The sequence below is a fragment of the Macrobrachium nipponense genome, chromosome 40 (genome assembly GCF_015104395.2).
Source record: "Macrobrachium nipponense isolate FS-2020 chromosome 40, ASM1510439v2, whole genome shotgun sequence".
Classification (NCBI taxonomy): domain Eukaryota; kingdom Metazoa; phylum Arthropoda; class Malacostraca; order Decapoda; family Palaemonidae; genus Macrobrachium; species Macrobrachium nipponense.
In genome coordinates, this window is record NC_061101.1 from 12,831,674 (window position 1) to 12,854,201 (window position 22,528).

General features: G+C 41.4%; 2 protein-coding genes across 2 annotated transcripts in view; one reads left to right on the forward strand and one right to left on the reverse strand.

Moving 5' to 3' along the window:
* Positions 1 to 22,528, forward strand: part of LOC135211842 (another transcription unit protein-like) — a 68,237-nt gene that overhangs the window by 19,334 nt on the left and 26,375 nt on the right.
* LOC135211922 (another transcription unit protein-like) lies at positions 1,573 to 16,852 on the reverse strand (the record flags this gene model as incomplete). The annotated part of the gene is given in 13 exon segments (XM_064245158.1): positions 1,573 to 2,211; positions 2,771 to 2,954; positions 3,638 to 3,853; positions 5,540 to 5,557; positions 5,559 to 5,703; positions 6,550 to 6,695; positions 6,697 to 6,753; positions 13,990 to 14,180; positions 14,543 to 14,628; positions 15,085 to 15,145; positions 15,486 to 16,130; positions 16,285 to 16,599; positions 16,745 to 16,852. Coding segments are annotated over 13 exon segments (2,645 nt in total), but the record flags the coding sequence as incomplete, so codon positions are not given.

A 22,528-nucleotide genomic window follows, 5' to 3' on the forward strand; every position in this document is an offset into this window, starting at 1 on the left:
AAAAAATATGTTAATTACACAACCTGTAAATATAATTCTAGGGCTGAGAACTCGAGGGCCAATGTCATAAAACCATTGTTTTCAGAAAAACGCAATTTAAAATATGCTTCCTTTTATTAAAATTCCAGGTAAGTAGAGCAAACGAAAGCTTTTTTTTGGGGTGATTACTTCACTTATAATATTGGCCAATTATAGCACCGAAACGGATAAATTCTAGTTTAGTGGACGGTCTTAACTACAATCGGCCATTTTTTGACATTGGGCCTTTTAGTTCTCAGCCCCTAGAATTATTTTGACTTATACTATAAACTTGGGATTCTGAAAAAAGTAATCCCATACACATCATTTTTCCGAGAATAAATGTAAAAATAATTTGTTTTTCTATTCCTTCTGGGCACATTGGCTTATAAAAACCTGTATGGAAATTATGTTAATCTACAAGTATAGTATACCATACTTTTTATTCTATATCCTGTAAGTAGGGTATTACGGTAAGCTGTTTTACAAATACTGAAGCTGATACGTGACACAACAATAAAAACCTGGAGATATGACAATGCTACAATTTAACCTGTACTTTCATTAACAATTACAACCTTTGTGTCATAAAAATCCTCAGAATATCTTGCTTTAGTGCAGTTAGTAGATGCAGTTTGGGCAGCCTTGTATGTATTTATATATGTTTCTCTCTACTTTCTGCAATTTGGTGTTGCTTTCTTATTTAACGTAACTTGTTTACACTACAATTTTTGCCTGTAAACATTTCAGCTTTGGTTCATATCAGTCACAATTAATGTTTCTTGTCTACCATTTACCTATTATCTGAGAGTTGTACTATTACTATTTTCATTATATTTAAAGTTTTCAGTTTTTGGTATGTTACAAAACTGAGTGAATATTAAAAATGAACGGAATGATTTTTTCTTATTTGAAAAGATACAATACGGAATCTCATCAAACGAGGCTTCACTGTTACTGTAACCTTTACAAGCAACTTGCAATAAATTATAAACATAAGTCAAAAATGTAACAAAAGGAAATAGAGAGTAATTAAGAATAAGAAAAATCTATGTATCAAAACTCAACACTTTATTTCACGTTCTACTAAGTGGAAGTACACTTTTACTCTTTAAAGTACAGCACATGTGTCGGACATCTCAAAAATATAGATCACTTACAGCAGTATTCTTGTTTGAAATGTCCTTCTAACTTCTATATTATCAGTTGAAATCACAATTTTTTAATAAGCAGCAAATGGCATCAATTCTGCTATGTGAGACTTTACAGCGAATGTTTTGTAGAGAAAAATTGCTCACTTATCACTCACTCATCCCTGTGTATACAGAATTCGGTAATATATTCAAATGTGATACTATATTATGAATATAAAGTGATATGCCAAACATCTTTATGTAATATTTTATCTACAACACTTTGCAGTAATGCAAGAACTTTCTCTCTTCTTTAAAATGTCTGCTTTTTGACGAAGATACAACACTTCGCGAAAACCAGATTCGTTGCACAAGTCATTTACCAGATGCACACAAAAACTAATCATATTATACTTCTTAAGCCTAATTAGTCCTTCCTTGTATAAGGAAATACATGAAAAATAACAAAAGGCCCTTTACAATTGAAACTATAACCACTTGCATTCATATTCATTGCTTTTTTCAAATATACTTTACAATATTAATGTAACCTAACTACAAATCAATTTACAGGGACGAGACTTAACCTACTCACTATCGCTATCCGAACCAGACGACTTCCCTCCCCCTCCACTATCGCTGCCACTCCCGCTCTTGCTCCTGCTTCTGCTCCTACTCCTGCTAGCAGACTTACTCCTGCTTGGACTCGCGCTTCCTGACCTGCTACGACTGCCGCTCCTGCTGCGGGACCTGCTCTTACTCCTGCTCCTAGACCTGCTCTTGCTCCTGCTCTTGCTCTTGCTCATGCTCCTAGACCTGCTCTTGATTCTGTGGCACTCCTGGCTCTTGCTCCTGCTCGTGCTCCTGCTTTTGCTCCTGCTGGCACTCCTGCTGCGGCTCTTCTCGCTGCTGCCGCCTCTGCTTTCCATTGTCGCTATCGGACCAGCCATCCTGGACTCATCGTCAGAGTCCTTGATGGTGTGTTTGGCTCTCTCCAGTCTCTTGGCCTTGCCTGTCTCAATGTCCGATTCCTCATCTGAGGAGTAGATTGGCGCTCGGTCTGCAAGAAAGAAATCGCGGGAATTACGGTGTCAAAATAACTACATATACATTATTAGACTGGGATAGTAGTGTGAAATTTACACCAATGGCCAAGCAAGTGCTGGGACCTTGGGACCTGTGATGTGGTCATTCATCAGGGCTTACCCTAATAATATATGGTGTACTTATGCCTAACATCAGGGCTTACCCTTATAAAATATGGTGTACTTATGCCTAAATATGTAATCTAAGCACATCCCTCAAGGCAAAAGAAACCATCAACTACTAACCATTCAGTTTCTAATTTTTGAGCTTATTCTTAATGGCCAAAAGATATATTCCGCATTTGTCTTACCCACATATTACATGCTGTACCTATGCCTAAGTATATAATCTTTGCACAACCTACAAGGAATAACAAACCATCAACTACTAACCATTATGTTTTCCTTTTTGAGCTTATTCTTGATAGCCGAGAGTGATATTCCACCTCCTTACCCAGATATTACATGCTATACCTATACCTAAATACGTAACCTAACTACATCCTACAAGACAACAAACAACCAATTACTAACCATTCTGTTTCTTATTTTTGAATTTGTTCTTGATGGCCGAGAGAGATATTCCACCTTCATCGTCTTCTTCATAAGCATCAGGCTCCAAGTAATTTGCTGACAGGCCCTGGCTCGAAGCTTTCTCTCTCACACGCTTCTGTTTGACTTCGCGCCTCATGGAAGCTCGAAGACGGTCTTCGTCTCTCTGTCAGTGATTAAAATATACAAGTGTGTACAGTTTATGAACACAGCATCCTCTCATTCCTTTGTAGCACCTGGTAATACAAAGCATTACCAGTATTTAATCCTCAAATTGAATATCCCTCATCTTTCATGTGTATACAAAAGTTACAAATTTTGAAGGCTGAAACTTTGACTGACACAGCCAAGGACAACACAATAGAGTATATGTACCAAGAGTTATAGCAAAGTGTAAAATGCATTGCCATCTCCTAGGAGGAAATGGTTGCATAAAAATGGTGTGCACACTTCAAGCTGAAATTTGGTAATATGTATCACGAAGTACAAACCTCTCTCAAAATGTGCATGTGACTGTTTTATCAGCATGTAAGCAAATCATGAGGATGCCAGTATTAGTACTTCAATACTATTCTTTAAACCATAATTGCCAAACCATCTGCATGATTGTTAGACAAAAAAACAACTTATGGCATACATCAGAATATTTTTGTTTTCCATATGCAAGAATACTGTATGTGCTAGTAGCAAACAGTCAATCATTCTCGCACATTTAACAAAAAATATTCAACGCTACAGAAATTTTAAAAAATAAAAGTTAACATGATTACATAAAATATAAAAATGTTACAAACTTATAACAGTTTTAAAACTATAACTTTACAAGATAAAACAAATACCAAAACTTACCCTGATACTTTCCACTCGAGATGACTCAGGATCACGGGTCACAGCAGATAAGACTTTGACTCCAACTGCCTTAGATGATCGATCGGCCAAGGAGAGGGTCATCTTGCGATGGGTGAACGAGTCGGTTGAGTGCGGACGGAAGGTCAGTTTTGTGCGGAAGACGGCTTGACCTTGGAGACCAGTACCTTGCCTAATGAACAGATGATTGTGGTCACCCTGGAATAAACAATTGTACAAATTAATGGACTTTAACTTACTGGATTTTCTTTATTCATCAGCAAACATATTAGATTACTTATTTCTTCCTATGGCCACAACTTTGGATGGATGTCATACATTTGTTAATATAACTCTTAAACTGATTGTGTGGTACTTTGCCTAATGAACAAATGGTTGTATTCATCCAGGAATAAAAGAAACAAAAACAATAACAATTTAACTTTGCGGGGTTCTGTACTTATCAGCTACCACATTATTGTTTTTCTTCCTTTGCCACTATTCTAGACTTGATATATTTGATGATACATATATTAAAATTGATTGTCAAGTGTAAATCACAGTTTAGTTTAGGTTGAGAACTATGCTGAGTTGATGTTAAATATATCTAGAAAATACAGCACTCCTCTACTCACAAACTTTCAGAGAATGCGAACCTACTGTAGTATAACTATAATTTGCTAACGTATCTAATGCAATTAGGTTTTATATATCATTCGTATTAATAAAATAATACTATATAAAATCCAGTACAGTACTAGTATATATTGTGTTTTAGTATGGAAAAACATAAAATAATACTGTACGTAATGATCTGAGTATATCAAGTTGACCTACAAACAAAACAAGCTACCAACAGTCGTTCGGAGCTAAATTTGTCATAAGCAGAAGAGCGGTTTGTACTCAAGTGCTGGGGGAGGGTATAATTTAAGAGAATGGAAATAGAATATCAAATTTAGGCCAAATGCCAGGTGCTGGGACTCACGAGATCAATGAGCACTGGAAGGGAAGCCGAGCAAAAGGTTTTATTTAAGGTGTAACTGGAGGAAAATCTCACAGTTGCACTAAGAAACAATTTCTGGGAGAAGGTGGAGAGTAAGGCGGAAGAAAGAGCATATGAACGGGGGTACAGTGAAAGGAATGAAAGGGGTTGCAGCTAAGGGCCAAATTGTTACTAAATACAGTAACTGGCCTCAAAAGTGCAAACAAATTTTGAGCAAGGAAACCATAGTCACACATGTAGTTGATCAAGATAGTGGGGCTTCTTACTGGTATACAGTCAACCGAGGTATTTGCACAACCACAACCCCACCCCCTTGAATAGCTAAAATCTGGGAATACTTGACACCTCTCTAAATATGCCATAACTACCTGTTTTGATAGTTCAACACCAAAAAGCCTCTCACCAAACACTCGTACACCGAGTTTTTTAATAGCCTTATCAAAAATTGCATTATAAAAATGATATAAAAATACAGTAATTAGTGAATATTTCTCAATAAAAAATACAGCGAATAGGCAAACATTCTGCAAATAATGGGTATATATGTTCAACAGCAAAATCTGCGAAGAGATGAAGCCGTGTTGGAATTGGGAATATAAAATTAAGGCCAAAGTCTAAGAGCTGTGGCCTATGAAGTCCCTCAAAGCAGAAAATAATGTTGAAACTATTGTTAGAAGGTGGAAAGTAGTAAGACGTAAGAAAGAGAGTATGAATGGAGGTATAGTAAATTAGCACTGGTGTAGACTATTTTGAAACTTCCACAGTAGAACATGAATTTAACATACCATCACCATTTTATGAATGTCCTTTACAATACCACATTATGAAAACAAAAACATAGCTCTCAAAAACACGGAACCTGTGACAATTCAAGAACTAAAAAACTGGACGTACTAACTTACCTGCAGAGGTTGCCTGTAGGACGTCAAAAATTTCAGAACCGAGATGCAAGGACATAGAGCCGTCAGACCAACGGACAAGCTTCGCATTACTCTCGCGAATGGCATTGCCTTCTTTGTCGAAGTCGATTCGCCATCTTATTGTGTTTTCAACCTTCAGCTTCAACCTGGAAAATTTTGAATTCTGTAACGACTTCAGTTCTTTGGCAAACTAGATTTCTATCTATTTTCTTTTTTACTTTTATTTTTTATACTTTTGTCTCTTCCATCTACACTGTTTTACTCCTGTTACATTTTTTTAATGATCTGAACCCCAGCTAAAGCCTAATTTGAAGTTGAAACTGAAGCTGAAACAACCAAGTAAAATGGTTAAACCTTAGATAATACTTAATTACTTGTGTAAACTAGCAAATAAAGTTAGCTTTACCTTGTCTAATGCCTTATAAGTTGTGTAAAATAATAAAAGAAAAGTGGTTTTCAAAGTATGATCACTTAGAAATACACAGTGAACAATCCCTTGATTGAATGAACTCTCTGCAGCAAGGATCTTCATAACATACACAAAGATTTCCTTTTTAAATAAGTTATTCTATAATCATCATAATCATTATTCAGAAAATAAACCCCTCCAGGAGCTACTATTCACTTGAAATTCAAGCTTCCAAATAATATGTTGTTCATCTGAAAGAAGTTACAGAAGATAACACGAAACTACAGAAAGAGGTGGTCATTAGAAAAAGACGAGATAAATTATAAAATTATATGCGTAGTATAGATAAAAATAAAAATAAATGATTAAAATAAAAACAAAGGTATAAACTTGTTTTAGGATAGTAATGCATTGCAACTCGCTTTAAATTTTTAGGTTCTAATTGCACAACATCCTCAGGAAGACTGTTCCACATTCCAACAGTGTAAGGAATAAAGACCTCTGGCACTGTGAAATTCAAGGCACATTTACTGCATGTTGGTGTTGCTGTTATGTCAGATGAACAATACTTCATGCACATTACCTTGCACGACCTTCTTCATCTAGCGTTTCTTCATCATCAATTTCATCTTCGTACAACTCCGGATCAAAGGGTCTGGTTTCAACAGACAAGAAGTTGGGCAGCTTGACGAAGTGCATGTCACGTCCCAAGTCGGTGTTGATTTTTGGGGATCTCTGCATCGATTTCTGGTCTCCGGGGGAGGACTTCGTCTTCCTTCTCTTCATCCTGGATGTAATGGATGTTAAATTAGATATCATGTACGGGACATAATACAGTACGTACTATGTTCCTTTTCTAGCACTTTTCTGGCAGTGTCGAATATCCATTTTTTCAAGTTTTTTTGGTTATTTGTATCAATGATAAACCTATCATTGACTTCTTGTTTTAGCAAAGTACAAGTATGTCTCACTCTCACTATCCAGGATGTATGAGAGACACACACTTGATACTTAGCTGAATTAGGTCACTGACATAATCACAATCAATACAGATAATAACTAAAAAAAAATTCAAATACTATATGCATATTTGACACTTTGCCAAAAAAGGGACGATATGGTACAACATAGCCAAAGATCCATTTGCTAAAGTAATGTTATCAGAAAAATAATCATCACCACACCTTGCTCAAAAATACTAAAAAAATGATATTGTTATAATACAATATAAAGTTTCATACATACTTACCTGGCAGATATATACATAGCTAAGACTCCGTCGTCCCCGACAGAAATTCAAATTTCGCGGCACACGCTGCAGGTAGGTCAGGTGATCTACCGTCCTGCCCTGGGTGCAGGATTAGGAACCATTCCCGTTTTCTATTCATATTTTTTCTCTTCACCTGTCTCCGCGGGGAGGCTGGGTGGGCCATTAATCGTATATATCGCCAGGTAAGTATGTATGAAACTTTATTGTATTATAACAATATCATTTTCATACAATCAACTTACCTGTCCCAGATATATACATAGCTGATTGACACCCTCTGGTGGAGGGTAAGAGACAGCTAACATGGAATAGACAGGTAAACAACATATGTTGTAGGTATAAATAAACCTTGGTTCCTATCTGATAGGTGGTAGACTTCGTGGCTGTTGCCCAGTAGTCTGGCATCACCTCAAGACTTTAGCGAGATATGTGATCTATGGCTAAGAGATCTTGTGGGTCAGCCGATGGGATATGAACCGCTTACTCGGCAGAGCCTGAAAGGACTTTGTCAATGGGTACTGGACCACTTCTATGACAATACACCTTATGAAGGAGCGCAACACCGATCCCGATCACCTGATCCTAACACGAGGGTTCGCGCTCAAATTGGAAAGAGTTATCCACACACCCCTTTCAAAAACCCCAATAATTTCACTAAGTTAAAAAAACTTTAACTCAAAGTTAAGGATCAGTGTCGGCTCCTTATCCCAGTAACGTATCCGCAGAAACGTATAAACCAAAAAGAGAAGGATCTCTCGTAGGTTAACTTGACATCCTTTGTGTAATGAGAAGTCAACACAGAGTTGCCTCTACCGTACAACACAGCTAATATGTCTTATATGACATATTGTTATGTAAAGAACAAGAATTTGCAAAACCGCACACTTCCTGCGCTTTTAATTCTCAGCTGTTTGAAGGAATCAAGTCACTTATGAAGTGCTTAGGAGATCTCCATGTTTCAAAGAAGACCAGGGCTTTCTTGAAATGGATCTCTCCCGACTGAAGCCTGAAGCCTGGCAGGAACCTCGCGCCTGGCTGGTGCTTCGCTCTTGGTTGGCGCCTAGCGTTTGTCTGGTACCTTTCGCTTGACTGGCAACCTGGCGCATCTGGTTTGACGCCTCGCGTCTTAGCTGGAGATTCGCGCCTAGAGCCTGGCTTGCGCCTGGCTGGCGCCTCGCGCCTGGCTGGCGCCTCGCGCTGGCTGGCGCCTCGCGCCTGGCTGGCGTCTCGCGCCAGGTTGGCGCTTTGTGTGCCTGCCTGGCGCCTCGCGCCTTGCGCCTGCTGGAGCTTCGCGCCTGCTGGCGCCTTGCGCTGGCTGGGGCGTCTCGCGCCCTCCTGGAGCTCGCGCGGCTGGCTGGTACCTCGCGCCTGCCTGGCGCCTCGCGCCTGTTGGCTCCCTACCCCACTTGCCGGAGCTTCGAGCTTGGTAGAGTCTCGAGGATGTCTGGCAATGTCCACATCAGACACTCTTATCTGTCCTATATGCCCCGCATCTAGCGCATCTGTGTCAGGTTGTAGCCCGGTCTTTCTCCTCATCAGACAATGACAGTGTTCTTGGGGCTGTCTGCAGGTTCTTCTTCCTTACTGACTGTGTCAGAAGGTCTTGAGTCGCCTTCTCAGTTAATGAACGAGAAATGTCCTTCACTAACTGAGAAGGGAACAAAAAGTCAGACAAAGGCGAGTACAGAAGCACTGCCCTCTGAGCGTGGGAGACCGCTTTGGTTAAAAAGACACTATATACTGTCCTCTTTTTAAGAAGACCTGCTCCAAACAAAGAGGAGATCTCAACCGAGCCATCCTGAACCGCTTGTCTATACAAGACAAAATACACAGAAGGAACTTCTGGTTCGAGTCCTTCAGAATCATGGGCTTTCTTGGACATCACCCCAAGGACCAATCTAAGAAGTTGAAAACTTCCAATACATGAAAGAGTCCCTTGAGGAGATGGTCCAGTTCTGAAATGCCCCAAGTTATACGGGCAGAGTTCAAACCTTGTCTACGTGAAGGGTCAACTAAGGTCGAAAAGTCCGCTTCTGACGTAGACGGAAGAGAAATACCCATATTCTCTCCCGTCTGATATCAAATGCCTCTTTTACCAGCTAGTCTCGCTGGAGGCATGCAGAAGACCATTCTAACTAACTCCTTCTTCGACTTCATACAAGAGTCTAAAGACTGAAGAGCCCTCTTCATCGAAATGGCGGGCTCATTCTAAGAAAAAAAACGAAGATTTCTTCGTCTTTTGTACTCGAGAAAAGAGAGCGGAGAGGAGGAGAGGCAGGAGTCAAGAAGTCGTCTCCATACTCCTCTAGAAGCAAGGGGGGTCTGTCAAAACATTATAGTTCGACAGTCCTTCTCTTCCTTGATACTCCTCCTCCGAGTTTACTTCTAACTCGGGGTCTAGATGAGTCTCCGCTGCTAATTCAGTACGTCTTTCCTACTGGAGGAGACAAACTCCTAATAGGAGAGGGGCTAAGGGAATGATATTCCTTCCTCTTCCCCGCTTTTAATAGTCCTGGAAGGCGCCAACAGCCCAGGCTTCTCTCCATAAATGGATGACGCTTCCCGCTTGGATGACGCTTCTAGTCCGCCAAGCGTCCTGGCTGACGCCTCCCCCCCGTTTGTGTGGCTGCTGACGTCTGGATGACGCCTCCCCCGCGCCTGGGGGGGAAGACGCTTCGCTCTCAAAAGGCGTCCTAACTGGCGCCAAAATTTTGGTTGGAGCCTCGCGTCTAAAAGCAGCTTTAAATGACGATTCATGTCTTGACGACGTCTCACGTCTCTCTGGCGTTACGTGTCTTCCGTAAGATTCTCCCACCGATCTCGCTCTCGAAACCGAAGCCTCTGCGATATGTTTTGGAAGCTTCACGTCTGCATGACGCTCGCTTCGCAGGGGAGAGAGGACGAGACTTCTTGATTGGAAGCGCAACGTCCTTCCTACGAGGCGCTAACACTCCCACCAAAGAGGCAGTTGCTCTTGTACTGGCAAGATAATCTTCCTTGAAGCTTTTCCCACGTCATCTTCAGTCGGGGGAGAAGTAGGAAAAGGAAGCAGTCTATAGGAAGCCTGTTTCGTCTTCTACCTTACTGAGAGTTCTATGAAGAAGACTTTCCGCAGGTTCTCACAACTCTTTCCAATAAATGTTAAACATGTTAACAGTTATTATCGTCGATCGAGAAGGATCTCTTTGTTAACGCGAATAGGAGCGAAAAAAGAGATTCTCGATGCTCTATGCGATATGAGAGAGTCGTGGAAATGGCCTAAGTGATTAAATGGGTAACGAAATCAGGAACGAATCTTGCCGTTACCGAGCTTGGTGTCCGAGAGGCTACTGACCCCCCCCCCCTCTTAGGTTAATAACTCGCAATTAAAACGAGAAAATCTTGGATGGTGCTCTTGGCTCATGCGCCAGGCTGGCGCTTCTGGCGCAAATTTTGCGCCAGGCTGGCGCTTCTGGAGCATTGCGCCAGGTTGGTACTTCTGGCGCGTTGCGCCAGACTGGCGCTTCTAACTTTCTTCTAATTCTTTTTATGTTATGTGCCAGAACACCTGTGCCTTTATGGTACCGACATCCTTTCACATGTTAATTCCGTTCTTAGTAGGAAAAAGCTTTATATACGTAGTATAGTCCATTCAGGGAAACAAGTTCTGCCCCAAAGAGAATGTTTCCCATCCGACTCATCCATCTTTCCTTCTGAGCAGGTACTCTAATAAGCTATGCTTTCGTAAGCCTGAGAGCATTACATAATATAATGTTCTGCTGCGATAGAATCCTTTAATAATGTTACCTACGGTAAACAGCATTGAAAGGTTGTACTATCTCTCTTATTGAAAGCTTCTTAGCAAAAGGCATACAATATTTTATTTATGTTAGCTTAACTATCCCCTCAATCCGAGGTTAAGACCGCGATTGTAGGGGAGAGATACGGATAGTTATTCCATCCCGCAGGAGAGAGAGATACGCCCGACCGCTCATGACTGACACCTACATGGTACTGACAGTAACTGGCGGGTAGGCGTTACTGCTTTGGTTCTTCAGGCTCTCAGCGAAAGCAGTCCCTGCTTACTCTTCCAGAGTTGCCAGCTACTCCAATTAATAAAGGAATTTTATAAAATTATTATCGAACTTCAGGAAGTTCTTATTAAAGCATATTTAAGCGAAACAGACTTCGATAAATCTAGAAGCTAAGTAGGTGTTGTCTTAACAATCCCTTTTAAGCGTAGTCCTTCCTAGGAAAGACGTAGAAGGATACTGGTATTGAGTTGCACAGAAAAAGAAGTAACTACGGTATGTGTTTATGATTTGACCGTATCATATTCTCATACAGCAGAAACTCTACTACCTTCTACTATCTTCGTTCTTTTCGTTAATAGAACGATAGAAAGAGTATATATATATCCTTAAGGAACGAAGTTAATCAAGGAACTCTTAAAATCTTGCGTGATTTCTTCATAAATCGCGGAAGAGACAGAATTCGATTGTTCATCACTAGGGTTTACGGAAGGAAGTAGATATTTTCTATCCGCCATCATACCCAAACGTCGATGAGATCTTATTAAGAAAACTCCAAAAGCTTGCCCTCCCTCAAAAAAAACGAGGGAAGAGCATGGATGAAGGGAGAGGAAGTCCCGCAATTGAGAAAGGAAAACTGCCTAACAAAGGAGTCTTCTGAATAATGAAAAGGGGCTTCTCTTAGTATCAGAATCCTTCTGACAAAAGCAACGGCCGCCTGTGCTACATCTTGCACATTTGCCAGGGGAAGTTGCTCAAGTTAAAAATTCAAAATTCAAAGAGGAGTCTCGCGACCGACCCCTCTCTCTCAAAATGAAGATTTTTGGAATCTTCTGACGCCTGGATCCTTGCGCCTAGCGCCTGGCGTCTGGATAGTTCCGCGCGCCTGGAATGTTCCGCACGCTAGAAAGGAGACTCGCTCCTGGAACGTTCCGCTTGCGTGGAAGGTCCCGTGCGCCCTAATAGATCAGAGCGCCTCTAGTCTTGTTATAACGAGCCTCTTGCCAGAAAACGTTTCAATGGAAGCATCCTTCTGATTGCCACTCTACTATAAGGCTCCTTAGTTAAGCGTCTGTTTTCTCTTTGAAGGCGCCTTGCGCCAAGAAAAAGTTCTGGAACGCGGCTCGCACTCAGTTGCTGGAACGCGGCTCGCGTTTATCTGTATGAACGAGGCTCGCGCTAGTCTGTTGGAAACGCGGCTCGCGCTAGTCTGTTGGAACGCGGCTCGCTGCTGGCTGTTGGAACATGGCTCGTGCTAGCTTGCTGGCTGGCTCTCAGCCTCTCGCTCAGTGAGTCAGTGTTCTCTTATTCAGAGAACGAGCCAGATCGTCCGAACTTCTAACATGTACATTCTTCGTCTTTTTCGGATGTAAGATGAAGAAACGGAAGAACAGACGCACTTTTTAAAGGCTGCCTTTGCAATGGCTATCCCTGGCAGTCTGGGACGTTTTAACCAGATTCCTGCGAGGGAACGCCCGATTGGTGGGATTCTCCATAACCATCCGTAAGGCTTTCGACTTTCCTTCTCCTCTGGGCTTGTGAGTTTGGAAAGAGGTCTAGGCCTGAGAGCGAGACAGAGCCGATCGAACGCACCCTCTACTAATTAGGACGCCTTTCCAATGGCGAACTTAGCAGTCTGGGACGTTCTACAGATCCTGCCGACCGGGTTGGGGGACGCCTGATCGGTGGGGATTCTCCATCAACCTCCGTAAGGGCTTTCGACTTTCCTTCTCCTCTGGGTATGTGAGCTTGGAAGAGGTCTAGGCCTGGGAGCGAAACAGAGCCGAACAGAACGCACCCTCCACTGCACTAACAGTAAAATCACTTCTTACCTTTCAATAGCTCGTATTTTGAGCTACATTCCTTTGTCTTCAAATTGGAATATGAATTTTGAAGATTCTGTGAAGTAAGAAGGAGATGAGGATACCACACTACTAGTAATGTTAATGCTCTAACTGCTCGTTAGTACGAGAGCTATATAAACTTCTAAAGGAAGCGTAACTATTCTTTCCTTACATCCTCAAGAAGGAAGTTAGCTCAATCAATTCTAACATTTACATACACGTTATTATGAATAAATATTAAAAGTTTTACTTCTTGCAAACTATGTGAGTGTCTACCGAAAAGTTCGGTAGTTACACGTAAACAATTCTTCGAAATTTTCGAAGCCAAAAGTTATAAAAACAAATTAATATGCGTATGCCGAACCAAAGATCCAGTACTTCCCTGCAAAAGATAGCCCAGAAGATCGATGGCGATGAAATCCAAAAATCAAGTCAGGAGGAACTGCAAACATTGTTTACATTCCAAGCGACAGAAAAAATATGAATAGAAAACGGGAATGGTTTCAAATAATCCTGCCACCCAGGGCAGGACGGTAGATCACCTGACCTACCTGCAGCGTGTGCCGCGAAATTTGAATTTCTGTCGGGGACGACGGAGTCTTAGCTATATATATATCGACAGGTAAGTTGATTGTATGAAAACAAGGAACCCAATATGGCACAAAATAGTGAAAGATCCCTGTATCAGAGAAATCACCATCATTATACCTTACTCAAAATTACTACAGTACAAACACCTGTCAATTATGGGAATGACTAAATATATATGTGCATGATTAAATCACTCCTCCACATATAAATGTACCAAACAACAGCTAGTCATCAGGCAAATGGTCCCTAACACATCCAACCACATGATAAACTATATAAAGCATCAAAGAAACTCTTGTCATTCCTACCTCCTGAATAACAGGCCTCGGTGTACGAGGAGTCCCCGACCGAGAACGGGAACGGGAACGAGACCTGGACCTGGATCTGGACCGAGACCGGGGAGACCGAGACCGAGACCGCCTCCGATCGTCGTCACTCTCCTTCTTCTTGTCCTCCTCGTCATCGCTGATGTCGTCAGCGTCACCGAACAGATCTCCAACTGATGATGGTAGATTAAATGAGTTAGAGGACACTTTGATATATATAGATATATTTCATTAGATGGCATATGACCAGCTGAAGCCTAATTTGGTTTTCCTTTAAAGGGAATAAATTTAATTTTAGCTCAGTAACATGAGTCTTGAAATGGAGGAACAAACCAACAATAATTCATGGGTACATTACAGTACTTAAAAACCAATCTCTAGAGCTTTTAGGAATTTGTTTGATTCTCCTTTTTGAACACAGTCCCAAAAGCTCTCTATAGATTTATTTTTAAATATACATACCCAAAAATTGCTATGGATTTGTTTCTCCGATAAATTCGCTACTTAAATTATGTAAATAAACCCTCATCCTCACCATCCATGTCCTCCTCCTCATCAGATCTAGCCTTCTTGGCATTTTCGTCGTCCGAGTCATCGCTCATGACCGCTCTCTTCCGTTTCCTTTTGAGGAAAAGATGACAGAATGAACTATAAAATTTGGGTAAAAGCCAAGTACTGGGACCCATGAGGTCATTCAGTACTGAAAGGGAAACTTAAAAAGTAAAATGGTTTGAAAGGTGTAACAGGAAGAAAACCTTTAGCAGCTGCTCTATGAAACACCTGTTAGGAGAGGGTGGAAAGTACGATGGAAGAGAGAAAATGAATGGGGGTACAGTAAAAGGAATGAAAGGTAGTTGCAGCTAGGGGCCAAAGGGATGCTGCAAAAGACCTTAAGTAGTACCTACAATGCAATGTGTGAGGTGCACTGACAGCACTATCCCTCTATGGATAGTACAAGAAAATGGCATAACATTAACAAATGACAGCAATCAAGGCATACATATAACTATGTTTGCTAAAGAAAAACACACCTGGGGCTCGCATTATTTTAAGAGTTCACAAAATGCATCTAATTACCTTCCAATATCAACATCGCTGTCATCATCCGAGCCTTTCCTTGAACCTGAATCTCTCACTCCTGTAAAATGAAAGAAAATAATGGTAAAAGCAAATTTGTTGCATGTAAAACCCCAATTCTAACTATTTTTCCTCATTTTTCTTTCTATGTCAAGTATGTAGCTTGAAATTTACATAAACAAAGATGTATAATTCTTTCCTTCTTTAAATCTTCAGCTGAAAACCCTTATGGACAGAGTCAACAGCTTAGAAACCCAAGAGGTTTTCCGATGGGAAGTCAGCCTAGAACCTTTATAAAATTTTATAGTTATGTAAAATCTACCTTCTCATATATAAAATAAAACAGAAACATATCTCTTTAGCTTTAAAAACAAGAAAACTATAAGCAATTACTAACTTACCATTCACTACCGGTGACCTGGATCGTGACCGAGAGCCTGACTTCCTACTACCGGTGGGTGAACGATTTCCTCTACTGCTGGCTGGAGACTTTGGGCTTCTTGGGCGTCCGTCTGGAGTTCTGCTATGGCTCCTGTCTGGAGTTCTGCTATGGCTCCTATCTGGAGTTCTGCTATGGCTCCTATCTGGAGTTCTGCTGTGGCTCCTATCTCGAGTTCTGCTGTGGCTCCTATCTCGAGTTCTGCTTTGACTTCTATCTCGAGCTCTGCTTTGACTTCCATCTCGAGTTCTGCTGTGGCTCCTATCTCGAGTTCTGCTTTGACTCCTAGCTGGGGTTCTACTCGCACTCCTAGGACTTCTGCTGCTTCGGAAACTAGCTCTCGATCTTGCTGGAGAATGACTACCAGTTCTTGATCTGCTGGGTGAGCGACTACCACTTCGAGATCTGTTTCTTGATCTACTGCTGGCTCTTGAGCGAGGTGATTTACTTCCTGTTTGTGACCGAGGAGGCGAAGGGCTTCCACTTCTGGACTTCCCAGGAGACCTACTGCCCTGCCTCGAGTGGACAGACCGGCTTCTTGATCTTGAATGCGGTGAATGACTGCCTGTACGCGACGCTACGGGTGAAGTACTTTGTCCCCTCGAACCTCTTGGAGATCGGCTCACTTCTCTAGACATAGGAGTTCTGCTCCTGCCTCTAGAACCAACAGGCGATCTACTGCCAACACTGGCACTTGGTGACTGTTTGTCCACCTCCCTTGACCCTGTCCTGGGGGGAGTCATCCCCATATCCAGATTTACTGCGTGGCGATGATTTTGAAACACTCCTAGGACTTCTTGGAGACTCACTTCCCCTGTACTGGGGGCTGCTGGGGGGACTTTTGGGGCTACTTGGTGGGCTTTTGGGGCTTCCTGGAGGAGAAAGGCTACTTCTACTTCGAGACCTGCTGCCGCCACTTTTAGGACTACCTGGGGAAGCACTGGCTCTACTGTAAGATCTACTGTCTGGGCTTCTTGGACTAGCAAAGGAGCCACTAGCCTGGCTCCCCATGCCAGCGCGGTTACTTCCCGGTGACCTACTCCTGTTGCTGCCAGCTGGGGATGGTGAACGGCCACCTGTCAAAAATATGGACATCTGATTACATAGAATCCTTAACTACAGATAATGTCATTCAATCAATAAAGATATAATAATTCAATTTCTCCCTATTTTTTAGAATTCTCTCTTAACCGAGTCACTGCTCCGAATAACTTTACTTACGTGGTGGGGAACGACTTCCAGCTCTGCTTCCACCTTGGCTGCTACTGCTACTGCTACTTCCTGAACTGCTCTCCGAGTCCGAATTGTCAGATGACTCTTGTCCGTCATCTGAAAAAAATATGCGATACATATAAGAGACTAACAGAGATAAGGCTGTAGTTATTAGCAGAAAGTTGTTTTACTATGTCTGCTAGTCAGATATTTTTTTATCACTTTTCAACGTACACTATACAAATTAGCTGGTTATGAAATGTGCACATGAAGACTGTACTATTTAAATCTGTAGTAGCATTTGTGCAAACAAGATACATAACAACTACTGTTTATTTCATACAAAGAAGTGACTATCATTTAGTAAACTGGTAGTTACCGAACCAGAGGGGTGTGGCAGAAGTCTCCAGTTTTACTTATTTTTCTATGAAATAATAGTTATGTACCTTTCCATCCCATAAATATTACACAAGTTCTTCTCCCAACTTATACCAGCCAATATATCGATCTTAACAATAGCAGCCTTGTGCCTAAGAAGTGCCGATGTTGAAACCAAGTTTTCAATGCTTTTATCCGTAAAAATCAAGATTTATCACAAAACTTTATACATCTGGAAGTAATCCATTCCATATAAAAATGCCTCTTTAGTTGATGAAGGCTTATAAGCACTAGGACACAAGGAAGGAATGTGTGCATTTGGACCGTAGCCTACCTCCTACCATAAGAGTAAGTAATAAGCTAACTCTCAGCAATGCTAAGGGATAGCAGAGGGATGGCCCCCCTTGCCAGTTAGGGCAGTGTGAAAAGTTAGTTGGGCATAGTCTACATTCCTGCATTTCTATATGGTACTCTACTAAATTTTTATTTTTTTGGGGGGAGCAGGGGTCCACAAAGTCTGGCCTAGGCTATCCCTCAACTGCAGTAAGCATTTCAGAGGGAATAATCCTTAACCAGACCTATCTTTGCCTAGCCTTACCTAGGAAGCCCTTTGGCCCGCGACACAGACACCCCAAAATAAGCCAAGACCCATCTGTCTACATACTATCTAGGGTAAACAACCGAGTGGACTGCCAACTCACCGACTACCGCTGTTTTGGCCACCCTCCGAAAAAGAACTTTAACACGTCCTGACACCGGAGATGGTCATCAGTCATGAGTTGTTGGTGGTGAAGTACGTATTTTCTCCAAAGTTAGAAATTAAGGCCATATTTTAAGATTTAAACAGAGGGTAATGAAAAGTGTGGCCAACGCAGTGCACACTAACCCAAAACGTTTTCGAAGTTTTTACTTACGCTTTCGAAGCTTTTACTTACAACTCCAAATATTTTGAAGATTGACGCAATCTCAATGTTTGCAGAGTCATTTGTGTCAACAACTTCCCATTTCCTAAGCTAAATCAGCACACCACTTGTACCCAAAGACGCTGGGGCACTTTCATCACAACAATCGTAAACCCAACCTCTAACCAGTACTTATTCGTACTTATTCAAGGGGACTACGGCATTCTTTGCGCCGTTTTGCGCTCTTCAGTTGTTTATCAGTGTTGTCAATTGGTATGTGTTTACCCTCCAAACTGGGTATAAGACTTGCACAAAACTGGGGAAATAATTGAAATTAGCGTAACTATCTGTAGTATATATACATATGTATTACAGCAATTTTATCATTACTGCATTACTATGACAACTAGAATTCATGGAAACAGTTTGTAAATGCATCGGCGTATGTGTGAAGCTCCACTAGATTGGCAACAATGAGTCTTTTTGCCATCGTCTGCTCGTATTTCAGAAATATCTGTAATTTTTCGGGGTTAATTTTGTTGCAAGAAAGGGATAATAGATATGAATTAAATAAACATTTTGAAGTAAAGTTAAACTAAATATAATGAGTAAAGTAAACAATTAAGGGAATAAAGCTTTGCACCTCATAAAGAGTGTAGTCTTCTGCTGCTCGTAACTGTGTTCGCGGAGTGAGTGCTTAGGAACCAGGAACAGCAACGTGGTTCAAGTGCAATGTAGAGTGAATTAAGACCAAAACGTGTATAATTACAATCAAATAAGCACTGTGGAGTTTCAGTTGTGATCGCGGTAAGGATAAAACCACCGATTACAAGGTAAAAATGAATTCAGTTCAAACCATGACCCGGAAATAAAAAGTTTCATACTTTCACTAATATAGGCAACAAAATGTTGTTTTATTGTGCTGATTACAACTGCAATCTTGAGTAAGATCAATAAAGATTACATATATACGCTAACATTGTTCAAATGAGTGCTGGGAAGGCTGGGAAAGATGGTGGATTGTCTGTGGTTAGAACGGTCAGCCACACAATTGTCGCCATATTGGATTTCAAAACTGCCTTGAAAACATATTTTACGAAGAACTCACATACTTATTTTAGTTCGTATGGGGCTTTCATATATCACATTATGTTGACGAAACTTCAATCTTTTGAATGGTATGCTTAAAGTTGTAATTCTATTCTTGTTTCACCAATTAAATATCGAGTGAATAAGGCCTGGAAAATGCGATGACAATGGATCGTCTGCAGTTGTTTACCCTACTACCTCCAGTCAAGTACAAACTAGCCTGGCACCCTATATGGTTATTTTTTTGGAAGATTCGGAGCGCTTACAGTTTCAGTTTGACCACGGGTTTCATCTGCTATGGAATCGGCGGAGCAATACAAACAAGATGGCGGACGCTTTGGTTTTGGCGCCCGGTTTAAAAACCCCGAAACCTATAAAAACGATAATGGGGGACCCTTTTGGGAACCGGGGTTTTTGGGTGGGGGAGTACATGCGAGTAAATGAAAACGGTAAGGGGGGAGCCATTGGGAAACCGGGGTTTTTGTTTTTGGGTGGGGGGAAACCCAGATGACGACAATGAACACGAAAAAACAACAAAACCCTAGCAGACGAAACCCGTTGCCAAGTAAACTGTAGGAGCTCACGTACCAACAAAAATGTAGGAGGTCCCGTCCCCCGCCGTTGTGTTAGGCTAACCAAACGACGCAATGAACACTAAAAACCACGAAACCCAAGCAAAAAAAAACCAGTGGCCAACTAAACTGTATGAGCTCCCGTTCCAACTAAAACTGTAGGAAAGGCTCCTGTTCCAACTAAACTGTAGGAGCTCCTGTTCCAACTAAACTGTAGGAGCTCCGGTGATCGTAACCAAACTTAGGCCGCGTGCCCTTACCTGGCTGGGGGGCTTCGCCCCCCTGGACCCCCCAGTATAGTATATTAAGTGATTGCTACCTAACCAAAGGAACCAACCTAAACATAGTTAGTCTCCACGTCCTTACCTGGCCGGGGGGCTTCGCCCCCCTGGACACCCCCAGTATAGTATATTAACAGTGATTGCTACCTAACCAAAGGAACCGACCTAACCAAACTAAGTCTGCATGTCCTTACCTGGCCGGGGGGCTTCGCCCCCTGGACCCCCCTGTGTAGTAAGTTAACAATTATAAATATCTAACCAATATAACTTGTCCATAAATATGGCTGGCACCCGTATATCCTTACTGATAACTAAACAAAATGAATATTTCCGAGAATACATTGGTTTAAAGTCAAGGCCACGTTGTTTGCTCGAACATGGACTGCGTTCGAACACGTGGACTTCTAGCGAACGTGAATGTTCGGATGTGTTGAGCGAGCCTGACTTCAGCAAAGCGGAAATAACAATGGCGGTGCTTAATTTTTGGCAAAATAATTAAAATGACGTGCATTTACATTGATAACCTTACCTTGGAGATATTGCTAGTCGTCCAGAAATATAGAACTTAATAAGAGAAATCCGAGTCGTTCAGATCTTCTGGGTAGAGGATTTTTTTTTTCTTTCTTGGCGGGACGGTTGTTTTCCGAGATGACTGAACAGGGGAATTTGTTTTCATTAAATAACTAACTAGGGATCGTTCGTCTTGACACAAAATGTATATGTCTTCCAGCGTGACGGGAACGGCGGCAGCGAACGCCACGTGTGCGAAACACGACAAATTCTCGGCAGAAGAAGACATGGTAGTTATGACGAAGCACTGAACTGGCTGAGAAGCAGGAACAGACTGAACACTGAAGGGTCGAGGAAGGTCGGGCATGGTCCGTTCCAGGTACTAGTTATCCTAGCGGATAACTAGTACCTGGAAAATATGTATCGAAGAATGTAAAAAAATGTAGGTCATACAGATGAGTTGGGCAAGGAAAGAAATATCGAATAATGGGGAAAAAATGTATCTCCTACAGATTATGTTGGCACGGGTAAAACTATCGTGGGCAAGAGTCAAAATATCGAATAATGAAAAAAAATGGAAACTCCTGCAAATTAGTGGGCAAGCATGGGAAAAAAAATAGAATAGAACGAAGGGGAAAAAAAAAAATGGAGCTCTTACAGTTCAGTTGGGCATGGGTGAAAATATAGAATACTGTAAATTAAATTGGAGGTCCTAAAGATTAGCTGGGCAAGATTAAAAATATCGAAGAGAATCGGCTTTCATGTTGATGCATGTTCGGGTTCGGTCCTGTGGGTTGGGTTCGGGTTTGGTCGGCTGGGGTCGGGTTTGGTAGGCTGCGGGTCATCTGCGAGAACTACTTACCTTGGCGGAGGGATTACGGACCGGGCAAAATGGTGTTACACGGTCCGGTCAACTGAACTGTAATCTACCCGAAGATTCCAGCTACCTCCCACATTATAATTAATATTTTTGGGGGTATTAAAAAACATCAAAAGCAAATTCTTCTTAATACATAACCTGTGAAAATGCTTAATAACAGAAAAAATTAATAAAATGATAGCTTATAAGGTAAGACAATACCGTATCTCTCCCTCCTTAGCTGATAAGGCAAAATTGTAACCAATAAACACCACTTGGTTACATTAGGGTGTTATTTTTAGATTCTTTTAGTGCTCTATCATTTCCCAATCATTTCTACAGGAAAAACTCAGTCATTTCTACATGAAAAACTTAAATTGGTTTATCATGTGAAAATGGCTGGCAGGAGTCTTCCAAAAAATTACCCGCAAAATTAGGTCAGGTTGGCCAGCACCCCTATAAGCCACAGATCCTGGAATGTGGCCATCTTCCCAAAAAAGTACTTGAATTTGCTGCATTGAGCATCAGTCAAGAGTTGTGGCCTATCTAGGCAGCACACAGAGACCTGTACGTTCCTCTCAAAGTAAGTGTTTTCTCCTAAATTACAAAATAAGGGTGTAATTCGAGCACTTAGTCATTTACCCTACTCTTCTCAAACCTTCAGGTCATTGAAATTCGTTCGCTTAAGGTTCTCCTCTTTACAGTATTTCTACCTAGGCTAAGTATTGAGGACACGGCTGCTTTTACCTTGGAAACTGCACTTTACAAACATCGAATAAAGTACGCCAAAGTAGGCTAATCACAGCATTGAAAATTAACAAAATACGGCAGCCTAAAGTTCATGTAGGTAGCCATTGCCAACCTAGAATAGCCTAGCCTAATAAGGGTTAAGCCAAGAGTACGCTTACGCTTAGCTACCATCTGGGATTACAATAGCACATTAAATTCAAACCTAAGCTTCTTATTTATTTTAAATAATCATTAAATACATTCAAATAAGCTAGCCTCGCTTGAGCCTCTTACAGACAGACAGACAGATCGTAAACACGCCAGCCTCATTGGGTCCCAAGGGTAGAGCATAATATATTCTATAACATCCACAATATTTCTCTAAAACACTCATCACAGTTCATATTTACCTCGACCTTGCCGCTATATTTCGAATAGAACCTTTCGTCCGGCGCCATTGTGTTGAAATCTAT